This window comes from Carex rostrata, chromosome 12, assembly GCF_964058835.1.
Source record: "Carex rostrata chromosome 12, lpCarRost1.2, whole genome shotgun sequence".
In the NCBI taxonomy this organism is placed as follows: domain Eukaryota; kingdom Viridiplantae; phylum Streptophyta; class Magnoliopsida; order Poales; family Cyperaceae; genus Carex; species Carex rostrata.
Genome location: NC_135929.1, coordinates 13,109,693 through 13,127,921, shown reverse-complemented (window position 1 = coordinate 13,127,921; position 18,229 = coordinate 13,109,693). Strand labels below are relative to the sequence as shown.

The window sequence follows — 18,229 nt, the reverse complement described above, 5'->3', positions numbered from 1 at the left end:
TTGAATATAGATGGAATGCAATATAATTTGATTTATTAGAAAGACTGCAACAAATAACCCGAATCTATATTTTTCAGGCCGGATTTTTCGCGGCTGTAAGAAAAATTAATATATTTCTTTATGTGTTATTGGAAAAAAATAAAAATGTTTAGATTCTGAGTTATTGATCCCGGTTCAAAAGTCACTTCTAGGTAATCCAGAAAATATTATGATCCTTCTAGTACATTTAATTTATAAAAAGTTGTATCTATTTTTGAAAAAAAATAAAAACTTTAATTTATTTAATGATTGTTTTTAAAAAATAATTCTCAAAATAGATATAATTTTTTATAAATTAAATGTATTAGAAAGATCACAATATTTTCTGAATTATCTAGAAGTGACTTTTGAAGCGGGATCAATAACTCAGAATCTAAACATTTTTATTTTTTTCCAACAACACATAAAGAAATATATTAATTTTTCTTACAGCCGCGAAAAATCCGGCCTGAAAAATATTGATTCGGGTTATTTGTTGCAGTCTTTCTAATAAATCAAATTATATTGCATTCCATCTATATTCAAAGAATTATATTCAACATTTCTAATATTTTAATACAAAAAATAAAAATAATAAAAAAATTTCTGTTTTCAAAAAAAAAAAAAAAAAAAAGAAAAATTCAGAAAATTTGTGTTTTCCAGTGGCCGCTGCCCTCCAAAGCGGCCCGATTGTATGTGGCCGCTTCCCACAGAAGCGGCCATGCTGTTTTTAATAAAAAATTTTGAAAATGGTGTTTTGGTTTATTAATTTTCCGAAAATGGTATTTTTAAAAATTTCGGGTTTAAGTGTATACCACTAATAAAAAATGAGAGCAACAAAAATGCATGTATAATAATTTAAATTTCAGTTACGATTGTGGAAACTTGTGTGTGTGTGTGTTTTCCTTTTTTTGAAAAGTGATATCAACGCAAATTTTCTTAATAATTTTGAGTTGGAGTCGTGGGGAAAAAACAATTTTATTGTTATTACTGTAAACATTATACAATGAAAAACGCTATTTTAAAGAAGACATCATATTCACTCCAAACAATTATTGAATGCTATTAAGTAATCAACATTGATAACATGCATATACGAAGTGCATTAGACTATCATTCCAGTCATATACGGAGAAGGATTCACTTACAATATTTGAAAGTTATAATATTTTATAATAATTTAATTTTGTGATTTTCAAATTTTAAACAATTAATCTAAAGTCTAAACCATTCAACATGATATTTATATTAAAATATGCTTGGAGATCAAATCTTTTTTTTTAAATGTGTTTACTATTTATTAAGTATTTTATAAAACTTTTGTTTTTTAGTAGTCCAAAATTATCTAAAAACAGCCATTTTTATAAAATACTTAATATATAGTAAAAAAAATTCAAAAAAATGTAAAATTTTATCTTCAAGCACATTTTAATATAGAGATCATGTTTAACGGTTTGGATCAACTATTTGGACTTTAAAAGTTGTAAAATCAAATTGTTGTAAGATGTTGTAACTTTCAAAATGTTGTAAGTGGATCCCTCCCCATATTTATATATCAAAACGTTTGTTCCAGAGCTGTGGTGCAACCAATTGGTTTTCTGATTTTCAAAGTCAAAACATTTGATCCAAATCATTAGATGTGATATCTATATAAAATGTGCTTGGATACTGATATCACCATATTTGATCTATTGTTCTAACCAATTCCCGTACCAAAATCTGCATTTTAAACCATCAAATAGCGTATATTACATTGAATATCTATATAATGTTGTACTGCTGCGCTTTCATTCTTATTTTGCAGGAAACTGGCGAAATCAGGGAAGTTACTGACATTCTGAGACTCTGATGCGGGTAGCATCAGAGCCAATGCGGGTAGCATCAGACCTGACGCGGGTAGCATCAGACCTGACGCTGGTAGCATCACGCCCTGACATTACCACAGACGCGAGGCGCATCAAACAAACTTTGATGCGGGTCGCATCACTGGTGACGCAACTCGCGTCAAGAGTCCCCAGAGCAGACAGCGGAGGCCCAATGAAGCCCAGTAAAGGCCCAAATTCGAAGGATCGTTTGGGGAAAGCTATAAATAGACCACCACTGCCACTGGGGGGAGTTCAGAAATTTAAGATTTCAAAGTCTCAAGACCTTTGGAGTGTCGTTCAAGAAAGAGAAGGAGTTGAGGAGTGAAGATTCTTCTTAGATCCAATTCCTCCTTCGGTTTTATCATGATTTCTTCTCTTTTCTCTTTCTTTATGATGCTTTAGTAGATCTATCTTGTTTCTAGGGTTGATGTAATCTAAAACCTTGTTTGTGATGCATTGAATTTGAATTTGAGTTGTTCTTGTGTTCATTTGATTGAGTATTATTCTTCCATTGCTTGATTGTGATTGCTTAATTGAATCCTGTTGTCTATTGTTGAATGTTTCTTGCATCTCTTCTAATATTGAGACCTTGATATTTCTTGCAATTTGATCAAGTACTTGAGGTAGGTCTTAGATCTGAAAAGGTAGATCAATTGAACCGAGAGGTGAGATTTCCATCTATTGAGAGATAGTGGATACCTTTAGCAAACCGATCAAATGACTTAGATTGAACACTTGTAAACGAAAGTTTGAGGTTGTAGATCTAAGAAGGTGAAATTGCAATTCCTTACTAGGTTCATTAAGCCAATAAATGAAAGTTGAGGTTCAGGAACTTTAGGTACGGTCAATAGATCCTTGCACAAGTAAATAACTCAGAAACGGGTTCAATGCTGCATTCACTCGAGGACCACGCGGGTCGCGTCACAAGGGTCGCATGCGAAAGCATGCGAGTCGCGTGAAGGTCCAGAGAGGCAAGGTTGAGGATGAAATCTAAAACCCTGGAAACTTCATTTTAAATCAATTTGAACCAACATTTATTTTTTTGTTATCTTCTGTTATTGAATTTAGAAATTTAAAACAAACTCAAACCAAACTTGACACTTCTAGTACCTAACTAGGATAAGTAGTGAACTAGAATAGAATTGTACCGTTCCTGAGGATCGATACCTGGTTATACTCTTGAACGAAAGCTGTGCACTTGCAACATAATTCAAAAGCTAAATCACGGTTTAAAAGGGTACACCTCGCTGTACCTGAAACTTTGTGTGCACGCTTTTGTGCGAACAGATACCAAATTTTATATATTTTTTGGACCTATTTTACTATTTATTAAGTCAGTTTTAAAATTGTTGATTTTAATAAAGAGTAAAAAAATTTCTAGACTATTGAAAACAGTTATTTTAAAAGTGACTTAATAAATAGTAAAAAAATTATAAAAATTATAAAATTTGATCTCCAAGTACATTTTAATATAGATTGAATGTTAAACGGTTTGACTCAACTATTTAGACTTTGAAAATGTAAAAATCAAAGCATTTGTTCCACGGCCTAAAAGCAAATATTTTGATATTAGCCAATCTCTCTCTCTCTCTCGCATGTTGACGCATCACTCGTAAGATACATGGATTTCAATAGTTTGAATTCATTATTTAAAGTCAATTCAATAGATTTTTTAGTTGAATTCACAAAAGAGCTTGGCGAACCCAGACATTAAGTTAGAAAACATTGATGTAGAGATGCAGAAAGACAATTATATTGTACGTAGTTATTAGATAATTATTTAATTAGCAGCACAGGAGCTCAAAATCCTAACTTAGCATTCTAAAGGCAAATAAATCAAAATATACCTTTCAAATTAAATGCGGATCCATATCAACATGCATGCATATATAGATGGTTATGTTGATATATATGGTCGATCATGCGATAACATATATATTAGAGTATGGCTAATATAATATCAGTGTTATTTCAATCTATATAATACCAACTCCAAAACCTATCAAATCGAGTTCAAATGGTAAATCTAAACCGTTCAAACCAATTTACTTCATGAGTGATGCGTTTACATGTAAACTTTTTATATTTTCGAGTTATTTTAGTATCAAATCAAGCGGCAAAAAAACTGAAAAATGAATGTATTAAAATTTAACTTAAAAACTCACACATTTGACCGCTTGACTTGATACCAAATAAACTCAAAAACTCATAAATTTTACATGTAAACGCACAACTATATATTGAAGTAGATGGGTTTGAACGGTTTGGATTCACCATTTGAACTCAATTTGATAAGTTTTGAAGTTGGTGTTATATATATAGACTGAAATGACACTGATGTTATATTAGCCATACTCTATATATAACATTTTTTTTATGATGATCATGTGATAACATATATTATTTTTATTAAAATATAAAATTTAAATTGTAAGTATATTTTCATATGGAGAATCATATTGAACGGTTTAGTCTCACTCAACATGTTATCTAAATGTGTCAATGTATGGAATAGCAAGCTCCTATTGCTCCAGAGTAAAATATGAATCATGTATATATAAATTAATGTCAGCTAAGCAAATTAAGCAGCATTTTATAATATGATGATTTTATATCATGCTTACATTTTAGTTGCCATGTTGAAGATACAAATTTTATCAAATTTATAAGACGCAGGAGGCACGATTAACAATTTAAAATGATTCGCGTGGATCCGAATTAATCATGCGACCATCGTATGGGTATAGTTTTTTATTTTGCATATTATTGATAGATTAGATATATATATATATAAGTTTTTAATTTTTTTGAATGAACAAAATTGGAAATGAAAACAATACATTTGAAAGACTGTTGACGAGTGATGTAGCAATATTGAACCTATATGAAATAAAGTAAAATAAGATTCCAATATATGGCGTGAAGAAAAGAAAGCGCAAGGCAAAGGTAAAATAGGCAATGGCAATCCGAGGAAGAAAAGAACATTTCTCCTCATTTCTCATTTCTCATTTCTCTAAGAATATTAACAAGGAAGAAACATTTTTTAGTTTTGGTAAAAAAAATAAAATGGTCAAAACGACGACGAAGGTGGAAGAAGAAGAAAAAAGAAAAGAAAGAGGAAATGAATTTATAATAAAATAAAATAAAAAAGAAAAAAAGCAGCAAGCACATCTCGTCTCGTCTCCTCCCTAATCCCTATCGGCCTATGAACCCACCTATCCATCCATCCCCTTCTCTCATCTCCTCCCCTCGTTTCTCTTCCCCTTACCTACGGGACCCACTCAAGTCTCAAGTCTCAAGTCTCCAGTCGCAACTCTCCCCCCTCCTCCGCCCCCTCGATCTACCTAGGGTTAGGATTCGGATTAGGGTTTACTCCCAGCTAGGGTTACGGCTCCTCCTCCGCCCCCTCCCCCTCCCCCTCCCCAAATGTGCATACTGTGCGTCGTCCAGCGGTGGTCGCGCCGACTCGCCTCCATGCTTCCTTACCTTGTCATCCCACTCATGCTCTTGTGGGCCCTCTCTCACTTCCTCCCACCTGGTTTCCGATTCGAGGCCACCTCACCTCGAATCGCTTGTGCTGCCGTCCTCCTCCTTACCCTCCTCTGGTACGAGTACATCCTTCCCCGCCTCTCTGCTTGGCGGGCCCGCCGCTCTGCTAGGCTCCGTGAGCTTCGCCGGGAGCAAGCTATTGAACTCCACAAGCTACGCAAAACCGCCACCAGACGCTGCCGCAACTGCCTCACGCCTTACCGCGACCAGAATCCAGGTGGTGGGGGCCGCTTCATGTGCTCCACTTGCGGCCACGTCTCCAAGAGGCCTGTTCTCGAGCTCCCAGGTCAGGTTGGTAATTTTGGGGAAAAGAGCAGGTGGTTGTGCAGCCATTTCTTGAGCACTGATTCCACTTATTGGTTAGATGAGACTCACAGGTGTTTATCTCAAGACAATTCTTTGTCCGTTGGTTGTAAAGTTGGCAGGATTGTATCATTTTGCAGTTTCGTTTTCAGATGGATTTGTAGGAGAGTTTTTGGGTTTGCATCATCAGATGATAATGTGTCTGATGACGGTGACTCCAAACGGTCTAAAAGAGGACAGAATGGAGGTAATTTGCAAGAAAATAGAACTGAAAAGGCGAGAAGGAAAGCTGAAGAAAAGAGATTAGCAAGGTTAGAGAAGGAGATGCTGGAAGAAGAAGAGAGAAAGCAGCGGGAAGAGGTGGCACGGTTAGTAGAAGAGAGAAGAAAGCTAAGAGATGACAAGTTAGAGGCTGAAGAGAGGTCCAAAGGTGTCACACCAGTTGGAGAGAGAGATGGCAAGAAAGAAGCTGACAAAAAGAGGCAGGACAGAGAAAGAAGAAGAGAGAAAGATAGAAGTTCTAATATGAGCAACTCAGATTGTGAAGAAATTGATAAGAGGTCCATTATTAGGGAAACTGGGAAAAGGAAAGAGTTGGATAAGAAGGGAGATAGTATTGGTACATGTCATGGAACTGGTACCAACAAAATTGTACAACAGAGTACTAGGCAGAAGTATTTTAGTACTGTTGCTGGTAATTTTAAAGGTTTCTCGGGGGCTTCGTTTTTTGGTGGAAGCAACCCGAGTTCTTCTCCTAATGTCCCTTCAGTAAGTAGAGCGTCAAAAAACGGTACTGGGTTTGGTAACCAGAGTTATGCGGTGAAGAGAGATGGTCAAGTTGGTGCTGGTACCCTTCACAAGGTTTTGCCAAATGGGGACGATAAGAGCTCCGATACCAAAATCAATCGGCCGGTGAGTTTCTTTAAATATTTTTTTTGTGTTTTATGGAAGTACTGGTACTGATGACACAAAAACCAGCCCTAAACTCCAGTATAAACAAAAATACCCTAAGCAAGCACCCTGCTGCTGGTAATGCCATCATAGTTCTAGAAATTTTACTTATTAATAAAATAATTAGTTAAATTTTGGATAATTAATTCTTTGCACCACACCTAACAATGTGGTTCATAATTCTAAAAACATACCAATAGGTTGCCTCTATTGTAAAATTTAATTAAGCCTTGATTTTAATGAGTCTCAAGTCATCAATTCATAAAGGGAAAAAAAAAAACAACTGGAATCCATATGATATTATGCAGTACTTCTGGTATAGCTCCATCTCTCACAAAACCAGCTTCATCCAATACTGAAATCTCAGATGATCATACTTGTTGAAATATGAGTGAGAAAATATTCTGCAAAATTTGTCTCCATCATGGCTTCACTTTTATAAGAGTTGATAGTAGAAAAATAAAACTTAAAAAGACGAATAAAATTGTTAGATGTTGACATTTCATTCTTTCGAATTACTCATAAACAGCTACAACATCTCTGTTTGGTTCTGTGGGAATCAAGAGGTTCATGAAAATTAATTCTTGTTGTTGTCTTTCTATGTGCTTTCTTTTGGTACTTCTGGTGCAAACCAAGACCATGCTAAGATATGGTCTTGGTTTGGCATTCAGAACAAATACAGATATGTAAAACCTTATTTTTTTGCTGTTCGAGTTTTTGTGTTTTTAAATATTAATTTTCAAAAGTGGAGATGCGCTGGACCTCATATTACAGAGGCATTTGATCCCACTTATTTTTGTGCACTTTAGAGGGGTGAATATATCCACTGAACTTATTTTTTTTTTATCTTACTTGAGCCACTGTACTTTGGATTATTATTCAATTTGAGCACTTTGGTTGGTTATCCAAAAGATGTTATGTTAAAGTACTTCTCAATGCTAACTGCAATTTGTTTAACTATTGTTTACACTAAAAATATCAAACCTTTCAAATTTTGAACATATTATTGTTAGTTCTTTTTTCTTTAATCATTTTTGTGTGTGCATGTATTTCTCTAACCTATCACTTCAGCATGAAATACAGGGCCTCAACGGACAAAACTGTTAGTTCCGGGACCTTATCTAATAGAAATTCTTTTTGTCTGATTTAAGAAAAAACCTCAAAAGACTGGGACTGATTCTGATCTTACTCTCTTTTTTACACTACTTCTTATGCTCTCTTTGTAGGTAAGTTTAGAGAAACAACCCCCTCCACCAGCCCCCAAAAAAGCATGGCACCAACTCTTCAAGCGGAACCCAGTCTCTCCTACCCCTGATCAAACCTCAACTGTGCCAAATTACCAAATTGGCGCCTTTGAGACCTATATCGCACCACCTAACCGCTACTTCAACACACCGCCAATCTTCAGCCGACCAACCTTACCTTTCCCGATGTATGCTCCACCCAGTACCTGCCTATTCCGTCCGGTTAAAGATCCAGTTCCACCCCCTCCGGTAGTTGAAGAACAGGAGCAATTTGAAGACCCATCATTCGATCCTGATGCAATCGCATTACTTGGACCTGTTTCAGAGTCTCTTGACAATTTACCCCTCGACTTAGGCACTGGGTTTATATCAAGTGAAAGTGGGAAGATAAGCAAACCTTCTCCCATCCAGTCCCCGCTATTGCGAAATAGGGTATCTGATGATGGTCATAAACCCTTTTCTTCAGCTGTGCAGGATTCAGGAAGTAATGAAACAGGTCCTTGGCAGCTTTGGGGTGCCCCATTAACCCAAAATTCCCTTGGGTCTGTTGGAGGCAGTAAGAGTGGATTTGCACCTAAGGAAGAAACCGGTGCAGCAACAGGTTTTATTGGTGATGTGCATTCACCAAGGCATTTGGGTGGTATAAGACCAGCTTTACCATTACCAGTGTCAGTACCTCTACCAGTACAGCCGGTGCACATACCTATGTCAATGCCTGCCCCTGTACCGAATGAAGAGAGCCTTTTCCTGCCTCATAGTATGGTGGGGAGATTTGGTCCTGCCGTGTTGGATACAGTGAATCACTCTGAGCTTTCTCCGACTCAACACTGGTCCAAGTAAGCATCATCAATTATTTTCTTAGATATTTATTCATTTTAAGAAAGAATGTGAAGTGGCTTTCCCTGCCAGATTAAATGTATAGCAAATGTTCTTAGATAAGGAAATATAATGTTTGTAAATGAAAAAGATCTTCATTGATTTATTTTTTACTCCGAGAAAATCATAAAACTTAAATGAGATTATGTTCAATGGAGTAGCAAAAGTATCACTGTACCGTAGGCTTTGATGTTGACAGTTTTAGTTAATTTGTTTTGTCTTTATGGAACAGTCTTTAAACTTATTACAATTTACCGGTGATTAGAACAAAGCAAAATCTCATTTGGCTCGATCCAGCTTGAGTAGCCATGCATTTCAATTGTAGTCCTTTTGGCTTTGTATTATTGTTTTCTTCTTAGTTCACTCATTGTCTGATCCTTGCCATGTGCTCAATACTCTATTGTACAAAATCCGAAATTGACTTGCCTTTGATTTATTTTCCTAAATTATCTTCATAAATTTGCAGGCCCTCTAAAATTGACTGATTGAATTATTATTTACGACTTACCTGACTTTTCTTATGAAAGTCTAGGTGGAAGGAAATAGTTTGATATTTGCTGAAAAACACTTCAGTTAAATTTTCAATTAATTGACTGTGCTCGAGTCTCTAGAGAAGCTCCTATAAGTTAATTTCTCAACTAGCTGTTATAGGCTTGAACAAGCTTAACTTAAACCTTCAGGATTTCATACGGAAGTGACATGTTCACAACAGTTATTTATTCGTCGAATTTATGTTCATGTTTCCATTTGCTTGGGTCCTGGTTTTGTTAGGTTGAGTCTGAAGTGGTAGATTCCAGTTGTGTGTTTCTACATTCATTGTTGACTTGTTATGTTAATACTTGATCATATATTACTCGGAAATATAATATTTTGTGTAATTGCAACAACAGGGATCAATGGAAGATGAATGGCTCAATCGAAGCCGCAAACTCAAGTCCTGCAAGTCCGCATGCAGAAAGTCTGTTTTTAGCTGACCCAGCTGTGCGTTCGCCATGGTTGTTTAATCAGAAGGATGATCCCCCGACGTGAAAAGGGGGAGATAAACATTTTGAATTAATAAGAAAAAAAAAATACAATCAGTTTCCAATAGGAAAGAAAAAGGCAAGCAGTATGTGGGTTTGCCTCTTTCGAGAGGAGTAGAAAAGAGATTTCAGGAAAACAATAGCTTGCAGTTGTATCTCAATTCTCCCGTTGTTTTGAATTTGGTGTTATGAATTTGCTCTTTCGGGCATGATTTATTAAAAGGAAAAAAAGAAGAGAGAAATTGAGAAAAAGAGGGGAAGAAAGATGATCATTTGTAATGCATGCATGCATCCGAAGAGAAGAGATTCCTCTTTCCTCCCTCGTCATGACTTAATTCTGTGATTAGAGATGTATGGTAATTGGTAAATATTAATTATTGAATGCTGTGACCATCACCATCTAGATCTAGTCGAGGTGTCGGTCTCCACTTCCTTTGTTTTCCCCTGCATCCTTGACCTTGAATGAAAAGGAGATTCAATTGAAATGCTCTCTTTTTTATTTTTAGTTCATTCAAAATACATGTTTGGTTCGTATTGAATGCGTGAGTTGAGCTTCATTCTTTGGTTTTTAAATGCATATCTATAAAGTTATTAAACATTTTAGAAAAACTATTCACACAAAAGAGAAAAGAAAAAGAAAAAGAAAAAGAAAAAGAAAAATCATTATCCGGCAGCAGCAGGTGTGAGCGAGTGTGAGAGAGAAATATCAAGATATATAGAGATAAGATGATGCATGTATGATATGGTCCCCGCTCCGAATTAACCACTCGCTCACTCACTCACTCACTCACCTGTGAGTCTGTGACCTGTCTAATTAACCTCGCTGAATATATGGTATGGTATGTACCACCAACTGATGAGATAGATTTTGAGTCTTCAGAAGATCGAGATATTTCACAAATGGCGGTGGCTCTGATCTCTTTCTTTCTCATGCTGTCCTTCCTCCTCTCATCACCCGCCACGTGCAGTACTGCTCTCTCTGACAAAGCCCCCACCCCAGAGCCAGAGCCAGAGCCAGAGCCAGAGCCATGGCCGGAGCAGTTCCATGCGGTGCTGTTCATGAACTACTCCAACGATCTGTCCCTAGCCGACCTCTGGTATGACTGGCCAGGAGGCCGCAACCTCCACATCATTAAGGACCAGCTCGGCGGGCCCCGTTTCTTCGACCTGGAGTGGAACAACGGCACCTCCTTCTTCTACTACAAGGAGGAACCCCTCAGCTGCCGCTCTGCTCAGCTCGATGTTGGTTTGCTTAGACCCAACTGGCTCGACGGTGCCACATACCTCGGCCAGGCCCGTGTGGACAATTTCCTGTGCGACGCCTGGACTAAAGCAGACTTCATCTGGTACTACCAGGATGTCGACACCAAGCGCCCCGTCAAGTGGGTCTTCTACACTGGTATGCATGGTAGCCTAAAGTAACTAATTCTTTCAATTAATTAAGTTAAGTTCTCCATCTGATTCTGGTATATATTAATTTGTAACAATCCATAGTGTAGGTGTGTTGGAGTTCCAAAACAATTAATATAGCAATTTTCTGATGATAAGTATTAATTAATGCATGCATGATATATATATACATACTCATGATCGATCGATGTTGATTGCAAAAAATACAGGAAGAACCGCTCACGTGATGACGTACGAAGTAGGAGCAGTTCTTGAGGATTCGGCATGGCAAACACCTGCTTATTGCTTTCACAAAAATAATATGACAACAACTGGTACAGCAATTAGAGAACCCAGAAATATTGTTTCCCTTTCACAATGGTCTTACTATTAACCATAATATAATTTCATCCCACAAAATTAATTAAGACCATATATGTTCACAACATCTACATCTCGTCTCTGGATTCTTCATTGGTTTTTCGGTTCCTACTAGCTAAGATGATTTTTAATTCTTGATGTTTTTAACATATTTTAATTACATTTGTGATTTATAGATCACTGAAATACATATATTTACTCATGTAATATATTCTTCTTGTAATTAATTGTAATTAGTGTGGTTTCACCGAAACAAAATTGAATTGAAGTAAAAATGTTGTGATTATGTTTGTAGGTGATGAGAATATATATATATAATTCACAAACATAATTAAAAGAATGGAAGAGAAGCATGTGCCAAACATTTTATAGTGGAAGAGAACTCATCTCCCTTTTTCTTCCTTTTTGTTCGGCGCGCAATTTGGCTAAAAACCTGCTTCATAATAGAAATTTTTTAAAATAGAAATAGAAATTGATAATACAAATACAAATACAATACAGATGTATATGCATAAATATTAGTATAGTCTCACCTGAGGGCTGAGGCTAGCTAGCTTCTCAATTTATATATATATATATATATATATATGCTTAAATATTACTATTTGGTTTCCCTTTCCCTTTCCAATCGGGACTCGGGACTCGGGAAATGAATTTCCTTTCCCTTTCCAATCGGGACTCGGGACTCGGGACTCAGGAGGCGTAGATTGTACTGGAGGGTCCAGTTTCACGTTCCTTGTCAATTGTCATGTCATCTCATCTCATCTCATCTATGACTGAGGGTCCCACACCCACTGTCCCACACCATCCTTCGATAATATAATAATTATTATATCTATTCCGCTTCCAGGGTCGGGACCACCGCCTCGCCAGTCAAACTTTCCAACGGTCAAATTTCGAAAACAAAAACAAATGAGAATCTCATCTCATCTCATCTCATCTCATCGGAAATTAAGGTCCAAGGGAGAGAGCGAGCGAGAGAGAGAGAGAGAGAGCAAATTAAAGATAGATATGGGAAGAAGGATAAAGGAAAACGAAGAAGAAGACAACCAAGATGGCTTCTTCGCATGTTACCTTCTATCCTCCCTTTGCCCCCGCCACAAATCCCGCACCTATATCGGGTGGGTCTTCATATCTTCATCTTAATCTTAATCTTAATCTACTTTTTCTTTCTCTAATACGTCTGTCTCATCAGCCATTTATGGGATTTTCTTATTTACCTCCTTTTCTTTTCAATTTTATTGTTCTGCACTCAAGGTGTTTGACAAATTGCTTCCTAACTTCTACTACCCTAGAGTTCTTACATTCCAACTAGCTTCTATTTACATTGAGGCTAGTCTGTCTGCAACTGCTGTTGAACTGTTTTTCTTATATTCTTTTTTCCTTTGCTTCTTCTCTATATTAGGTTCACCGTCAACCCGAGAAGAAGGATAAGGCAGCATAATGGAGAAATAAGGTGCGGTGCATCGCGGACCAAAAAGGGGCGGCCTTGGGAGATGGTTCTTTGTATCTACGGCTTCCCTTCAAATATCACTGCTCTTCAGGTTCTCTTTCATCTCCTTCTTTCTTAACTTTTTTCATCAAAACATGTAACTTTGTCGGGTTGAGTGAACCACCAATCAGGTCAGATCAGCAAGTGTTGTGCATGTATGCATGGCAGGTTCTGCTTTTGATTTCAGTTTTCCTTTTTGATTTTCTGATGTTTATATATTATTGTAATGGTTCAGCTGTCCAAATGTGAATTGTCGGGTCATATCCTGACCCACTGACCTAGGGCTTGGTTTGCAACAGTATCAATTTTGTGCTATGGTTAATGTTGTCTTGCTGTGCTAGGTACTTGATTTGATAGCTTAGTTCAAGACTAGACCAAAGTATTTTTTTTTTTTTTTTTTTTTTTTTGTGCAGTTTGAATGGGCATGGCAACACCCAACTGAGTCCCTAGCTGTCAGAAAAGCGGCCTCCAATTTCAAATCTCTTGGAGGGTTGGCCAACAAAATCAAACTCGCCTATACAATGCTCAACCTTCCATCATGGGAGAAGTATGCAATTTTTTTTTTCTTTTTTCATTCTTTTAAGTTCGGTTTCCAATTTAAAACAAAGGATGCCACTTTGACATGGTACAGGCTGGTACTGACCCCAACAGAAAATGGCGACGGTTTGTGGGTTCCAATTTTTCGAACTATTTTGCTGCATCTTAATTTTACAGATCAATGATACAAGAAAAACCAAAAACATGATACAATATTTAATTTGGGACGATTGGCAGTATAGCTAGGAAGGACCCCTTAACAATAGTTATTTTTGACAATCTTGATAATGGTTTTTAAAAAAAAAATGAAAAAATTATAGGTATGTTATATGACATATAGAATAGCCTAAAAATCAAAATTCATCCAATTCTATTATTTCTTTTATTGATGTGTCAAGGATTGTTAATTTTGCACCATTGAATTTTCAAGTCTCTTGATGTACTGTGAAAAATATACCAAACCTTATCATTTTGTATAGACATGATATGGGGATAATGTAGATCATGCCTATAATATTGGATTTCAAATTTGAGCTTTATTTAGGATTGTTAAGATTGTCAAAGTAAAGAATTGTCAAGTGATTGTGTTTTTGTTTTGCTAAAAGGATTAAGATGTTTTTTGATAAATTTATTTCCTGAATATTATTTGACAATTATCTAAATACTAAATTTATTTTTATCAGCTTGAACCTTACTGTGAATTTCTTCTCTACCAAGTACACAAAATTCTCGGCCGGCTGCCCCAAATTACCGAACCAGATGAAATTTAGTATTTGTGGAATGGATGAACTAGCTTGCTATTCAAAGGGATGTTCTTCTTCAAACAGAAACGATGAAAATTGCGAAGAAGCCCAGCAACATGATTTTAATTCCATGGAGGAAGTATTTTGTTCGGAAAAATTTAATGATGAGTTAGAATTAGAGAAGAATTACGAAAGATGCGAAGAGCTGGAGGGATGTTCCATAGATGGATTTGAAAACCAAAACAAAGAGGAGGATGTGGTAAAATCAGATGAGATGATATTTTCTCCACAAAGATTTAATGAAGCAATCTGTTGTAATACTGGAGATGGAATTCCTTCAGAAGATAACAATGTGATAGATTTGGTAACGCCACTGAGTTGTGTGGTTCGGTTGGGTAAAAGGCGCGCCAGAAAGGTCATCTCTAGTACAATTGATCTGACAATATCACCATGTGTGATTGAATTGTGATATATTAAATGTGGCATAAGTGAAGACCCCCTTGCCCCTTGGCACATATGTATGTACTTTGTGAAATAAGTCAATAGCACCAGTGAGTTGTTGTAGTGAGGATTGGATGCTGTTGATTAGCTAGCTAATTGTAATTATTATTTATTTGTTCTGGTACTTGCTTAGTCTTTGATTTGAAAAGGGTTTTCTCTAGAACCCAAAAGAGGTGCCACTATATAGTATATACTATCAAGTGAGTAAACTGATTACTTTTTTCAGATAAGAGTAATTAAAGAGGAAATGTTCTCTGATTAGTTGGCAAGTTGGCAAGTTGTCTCCATCAAATGAATATGGCTTAATTTACTCATGAAATAAAATAGAATAGTAGTGGAAATTTTATGACCCTTCTTAATTATCAGAGTTTGTGGAAAACAATCTTAATTAACAACACTACACTTAAATCTTAATTATTCAGTAATTCACTCCACTTTTTGAAAGGTAGTCATGAAATTAGAACAAATGAACAATGAATTAATTAGGTCAATGTAGCACTACCTATCACTCTATCAGCCAGCTGGCCAGCTTTCAGACTAATATTAGTTTCTAACAATACCCTCACCCTCACCCTCACTTATATTCCATTTGTACAAATTAATAAAGATATATATATTACTTTCAAAGTGTCATGGACACAGCACCTTAATTTGGTTTTCGATGGAGAAATGAAAAGCCAAAAACATTTTACAGTGGAGTTCAATTCATGATATATATATATATATAATTATTGCTTTTTCTTTTACCCTATCCAAAGAGGAAGTGAGGAACAACACAACCTTTCTCATTTTCTTCAGTGTTTTTTGCTGGACTGTGTCAAAAATTATGGAATTAATTATGCTTTCAAGCCTTACAATAAAAATCTTTTACAACTATCATCCTACTAATTATAATTATCTCCTTCATTCATAACTGGACAGACAGGTACTATCAACTAACACACCGTAACTTTGATCTCGTGTCATGTTGTGCTCTGACTGAGTAACCAGAATGTCAAGGGGTGGTCACGGCACGTGAATGGTCACGCCGTGCCCAAACGTGACTCACGTGACCATTTGATCATAATTTAGGTTAGTTTATTCAATATTCACCATTTGGTCAAGATCCAACGGTCTTAATTACACGTGACTTGCATGACCACGTGCCGTATCGTGCCAAATTTTCTAAAAGTAGTCACGGCACACGAATAATTACGAGTTCATTCCAAAAATAGTCATGGCACAATTTCCTAAAAATAGTCACAGAATAATTTTCTAAAAATAATCAGGGGACACGAACGAATAATTACTGATATGGTTCCAGAAACATTCATAGATGATAAATAGTATAATTAACGAGTTCATATGGTTCCAAAATTCTCCTATAGTATAAATGTTGGGACTTGGGACCGAGGGGTTTAGTTGGAATTACTGGCTGAATCGAATTGCTTAATCAGTACTTATGATTTTTGTAAAAAAAAAAAAATCTATCAATTTGGTTCTTTAAAATTCATTTTCTTATTTATGGTTTGTAAAAAGAATTCTCATTATTTAGCTAGATTAGTGAAATGTACAATTATGAGTACTAAAAGTAAGCGTAATTAATTTTGAATAATTATAATTATCCCCACACTCTTGTTCCCCCTAGTGTATTAACAGTCGGGCGGGCATGGGCGGTCCGGGCATACCCGGGCACTGGTACGGGTACGGGTACGCCTCGGGTACGGGTATGACGGGTACTAGAGTATACGGGCACGGGTATCTCGAGTATATTTTTCACAATCACTAACTGGACATAACTATAAAACTTAGATAGAAAAAGTCAGAAGCATAAAATGTAAAACTAGAAGCACAAAATTTAAACCAAGTTTCTCACAATCACAGTGAAGAATTTGAACCACAAAACTTTAAACACACACACATTTGATAATTTATCAGAAGACCGGACTAAAGAAAAATTCAATTAAATTTATTTTAATATACATAATTAAAAAAATTAAAATTAAGGAGTGATTAAGTAGTAAACCCTTTTCTATTACTGCAAATTAATGTTGATGAACAAATTTCTCCACTTTTAAATATGTAATACATAGAGATAGAGATACACATGCATGATGCATGTATATGTCAATAAATTCAGTCTACAAACAAATAAATTATATAATGTTTGATTTGCTAAGGAGTAAGGACCTATATCTATTTAAGGTACATATATATATATAATATAATATGAGGAGGGATCCGAGTACACTCTTTTTTTGTGACACCGGATTACACTCTATGTTTTGAAAGTCCAAACAGTCGATCCAAATCGTTCAACATGATGGATATGTTAAAATGTGCTTGCAAATCAAAGTTTACATTTTTCTGAATTTTTTTACTATTTACTAAGATGGGTACAAAAATTCAATGGTCTGAATATAACGATTTTGTTAAATACTTAATAAATAGTAAAAAAATTCCAAAAAAATGTAAAATTTGATCTGCAAGCACATTTTAACATATCCATCATGTTGAACGGTTTGGATCGACTGTTTAGAATTTGAAAAGTTTGAAAATGGAGAGTGTAATTCAGTATCACCAAAAAATGGTGTAATTAGATCCCTCCTCATATAGTATATAGTATAAGACATAGTCGTTTCCGCCGTTTGTTTTATTAATAGAAAAAAAATATATTGAAATAGGAGTAGGTTCGATTATGTGTGTGTTGGGTGGGAAAAAGGAGAAAAGAAATTGGGCAACAAAATTCATGTGTGTGTTGTGGCATGTGTGGAAGCAGCGGAATGAGGCAATCTTCAGAGGTTCGATTATGCTACCGGCATTACTAGCTAGTAAAATTATTGAAGAGATGGCACTACGGTGACGGTTTTGTAAGAAGACCGGTGCAACAAATAGTATAGTGTTGGGAGATATTAGAATATTGTGAGAATAGAAACTTTTTATATTGTGTATGTATGTGATGTAAAAACATTTATTTTTACAATTTGGTAGTCTCTACTAAGCATTTAGAAAAAGAAAAAAAGAAAAAAAGAAAGAAATAGGAGTAGGATTGGACGAAATCTCTAAATATAGAAAGAACGTGATGATTTATTCCGTCCGTCAAATGAGATAAACCATTACGTCAGCTAATTTCATTTTTTATTACACAAATCTCGTTAATACTTAAAAAAAAAAAAAAAAAAGTGGACTGGATAGTTATTTCTGTCCATAACTTTAATATATTTTGAAATGTTTATGTTCATGCCTGATGATGAATTATTAAAATAAAATAAAATAAAATAATTGAATAGTTTTGGACGGATACACTATCTCATCCAGTTTCATTTTTTTTTTCTTTGAGATTAAGAAGTTTGTATAATTAAAAAAAAAGAATTAGCTG

The 18,229-nt window shown here is 35.6% G+C and overlaps 3 protein-coding genes across 3 annotated transcripts; all 3 read left to right on the top strand.

Annotated features, from left to right (window-relative positions):
* Positions 1-5,156: 5,156 nt before the first annotated feature.
* Positions 5,157-10,210, top strand: LOC144562720 (uncharacterized). The gene is made up of 3 exons (XM_078311961.1): positions 5,157-6,647; positions 7,913-8,766; positions 9,697-10,210. Exons 1-3 carry the CDS (start codon positions 5,310-5,312, stop codon positions 9,833-9,835), a joined length of 2,331 nt encoding a protein of 776 aa, XP_078168087.1. The 5' UTR covers positions 5,157-5,309; the 3' UTR covers positions 9,836-10,210.
* Positions 10,211-10,448: 238 nt separating this feature from the next.
* Positions 10,449-11,800, top strand: LOC144562721 (uncharacterized protein At4g14100-like). Its single transcript, XM_078311962.1, has 2 exons — positions 10,449-11,227; positions 11,448-11,800. The coding sequence occupies exons 1-2, from the start codon at positions 10,660-10,662 to the stop codon at positions 11,609-11,611; spliced, it is 732 nt and encodes a 243-aa protein (XP_078168088.1). The 5' UTR covers positions 10,449-10,659; the 3' UTR covers positions 11,612-11,800.
* Positions 11,801-12,544: 744 nt separating this feature from the next.
* On the top strand, positions 12,545-15,054 carry LOC144563072 (Excinuclease ABC, C subunit, N-terminal). Its single transcript, XM_078312444.1, has 4 exons — positions 12,545-12,719; positions 13,004-13,142; positions 13,504-13,637; positions 14,311-15,054. Exons 1-4 carry the CDS (start codon positions 12,610-12,612, stop codon positions 14,837-14,839), a joined length of 912 nt encoding a protein of 303 aa, XP_078168570.1. The 5' UTR covers positions 12,545-12,609; the 3' UTR covers positions 14,840-15,054.
* Positions 15,055-18,229: the final 3,175 nt, after the last annotated feature.

What these genes read in the sequence shown, in the direction of transcription:
- LOC144562720 (XM_078311961.1), top strand. Translation starts at nt 5,310, where the DNA reads ATGTGCATACTGTGCGTCGTCCAGCGGTGGTCGCGCCGACTCGCCTCC. An exon ending in ATACCAAAATCAATCGGCCG is followed by an intron (nt 6,648 to 7,912) that starts GTGAGTTTCTTT and finishes CTCTCTTTGTAG; the next exon opens with GTAAGTTTAGAGAAACAACC. An exon ending in CCGACTCAACACTGGTCCAA is followed by an intron (nt 8,767 to 9,696) that starts GTAAGCATCATC and finishes TTGCAACAACAG; the next exon opens with GGATCAATGGAAGATGAATG.
- LOC144562721 (XM_078311962.1), top strand. Translation starts at nt 10,660, where the DNA reads ATGGTATGGTATGTACCACCAACTGATGAGATAGATTTTGAGTCTTCA. An exon ending in CAAGTGGGTCTTCTACACTG is followed by an intron (nt 11,228 to 11,447) that starts GTATGCATGGTA and finishes CAAAAAATACAG; the next exon opens with GAAGAACCGCTCACGTGATG.
- LOC144563072 (XM_078312444.1), top strand. Translation starts at nt 12,610, where the DNA reads ATGGGAAGAAGGATAAAGGAAAACGAAGAAGAAGACAACCAAGATGGC. An exon ending in AAATCCCGCACCTATATCGG is followed by an intron (nt 12,720 to 13,003) that starts GTGGGTCTTCAT and finishes TCTCTATATTAG; the next exon opens with GTTCACCGTCAACCCGAGAA. An exon ending in CAAATATCACTGCTCTTCAG is followed by an intron (nt 13,143 to 13,503) that starts GTTCTCTTTCAT and finishes TTTTTTGTGCAG; the next exon opens with TTTGAATGGGCATGGCAACA.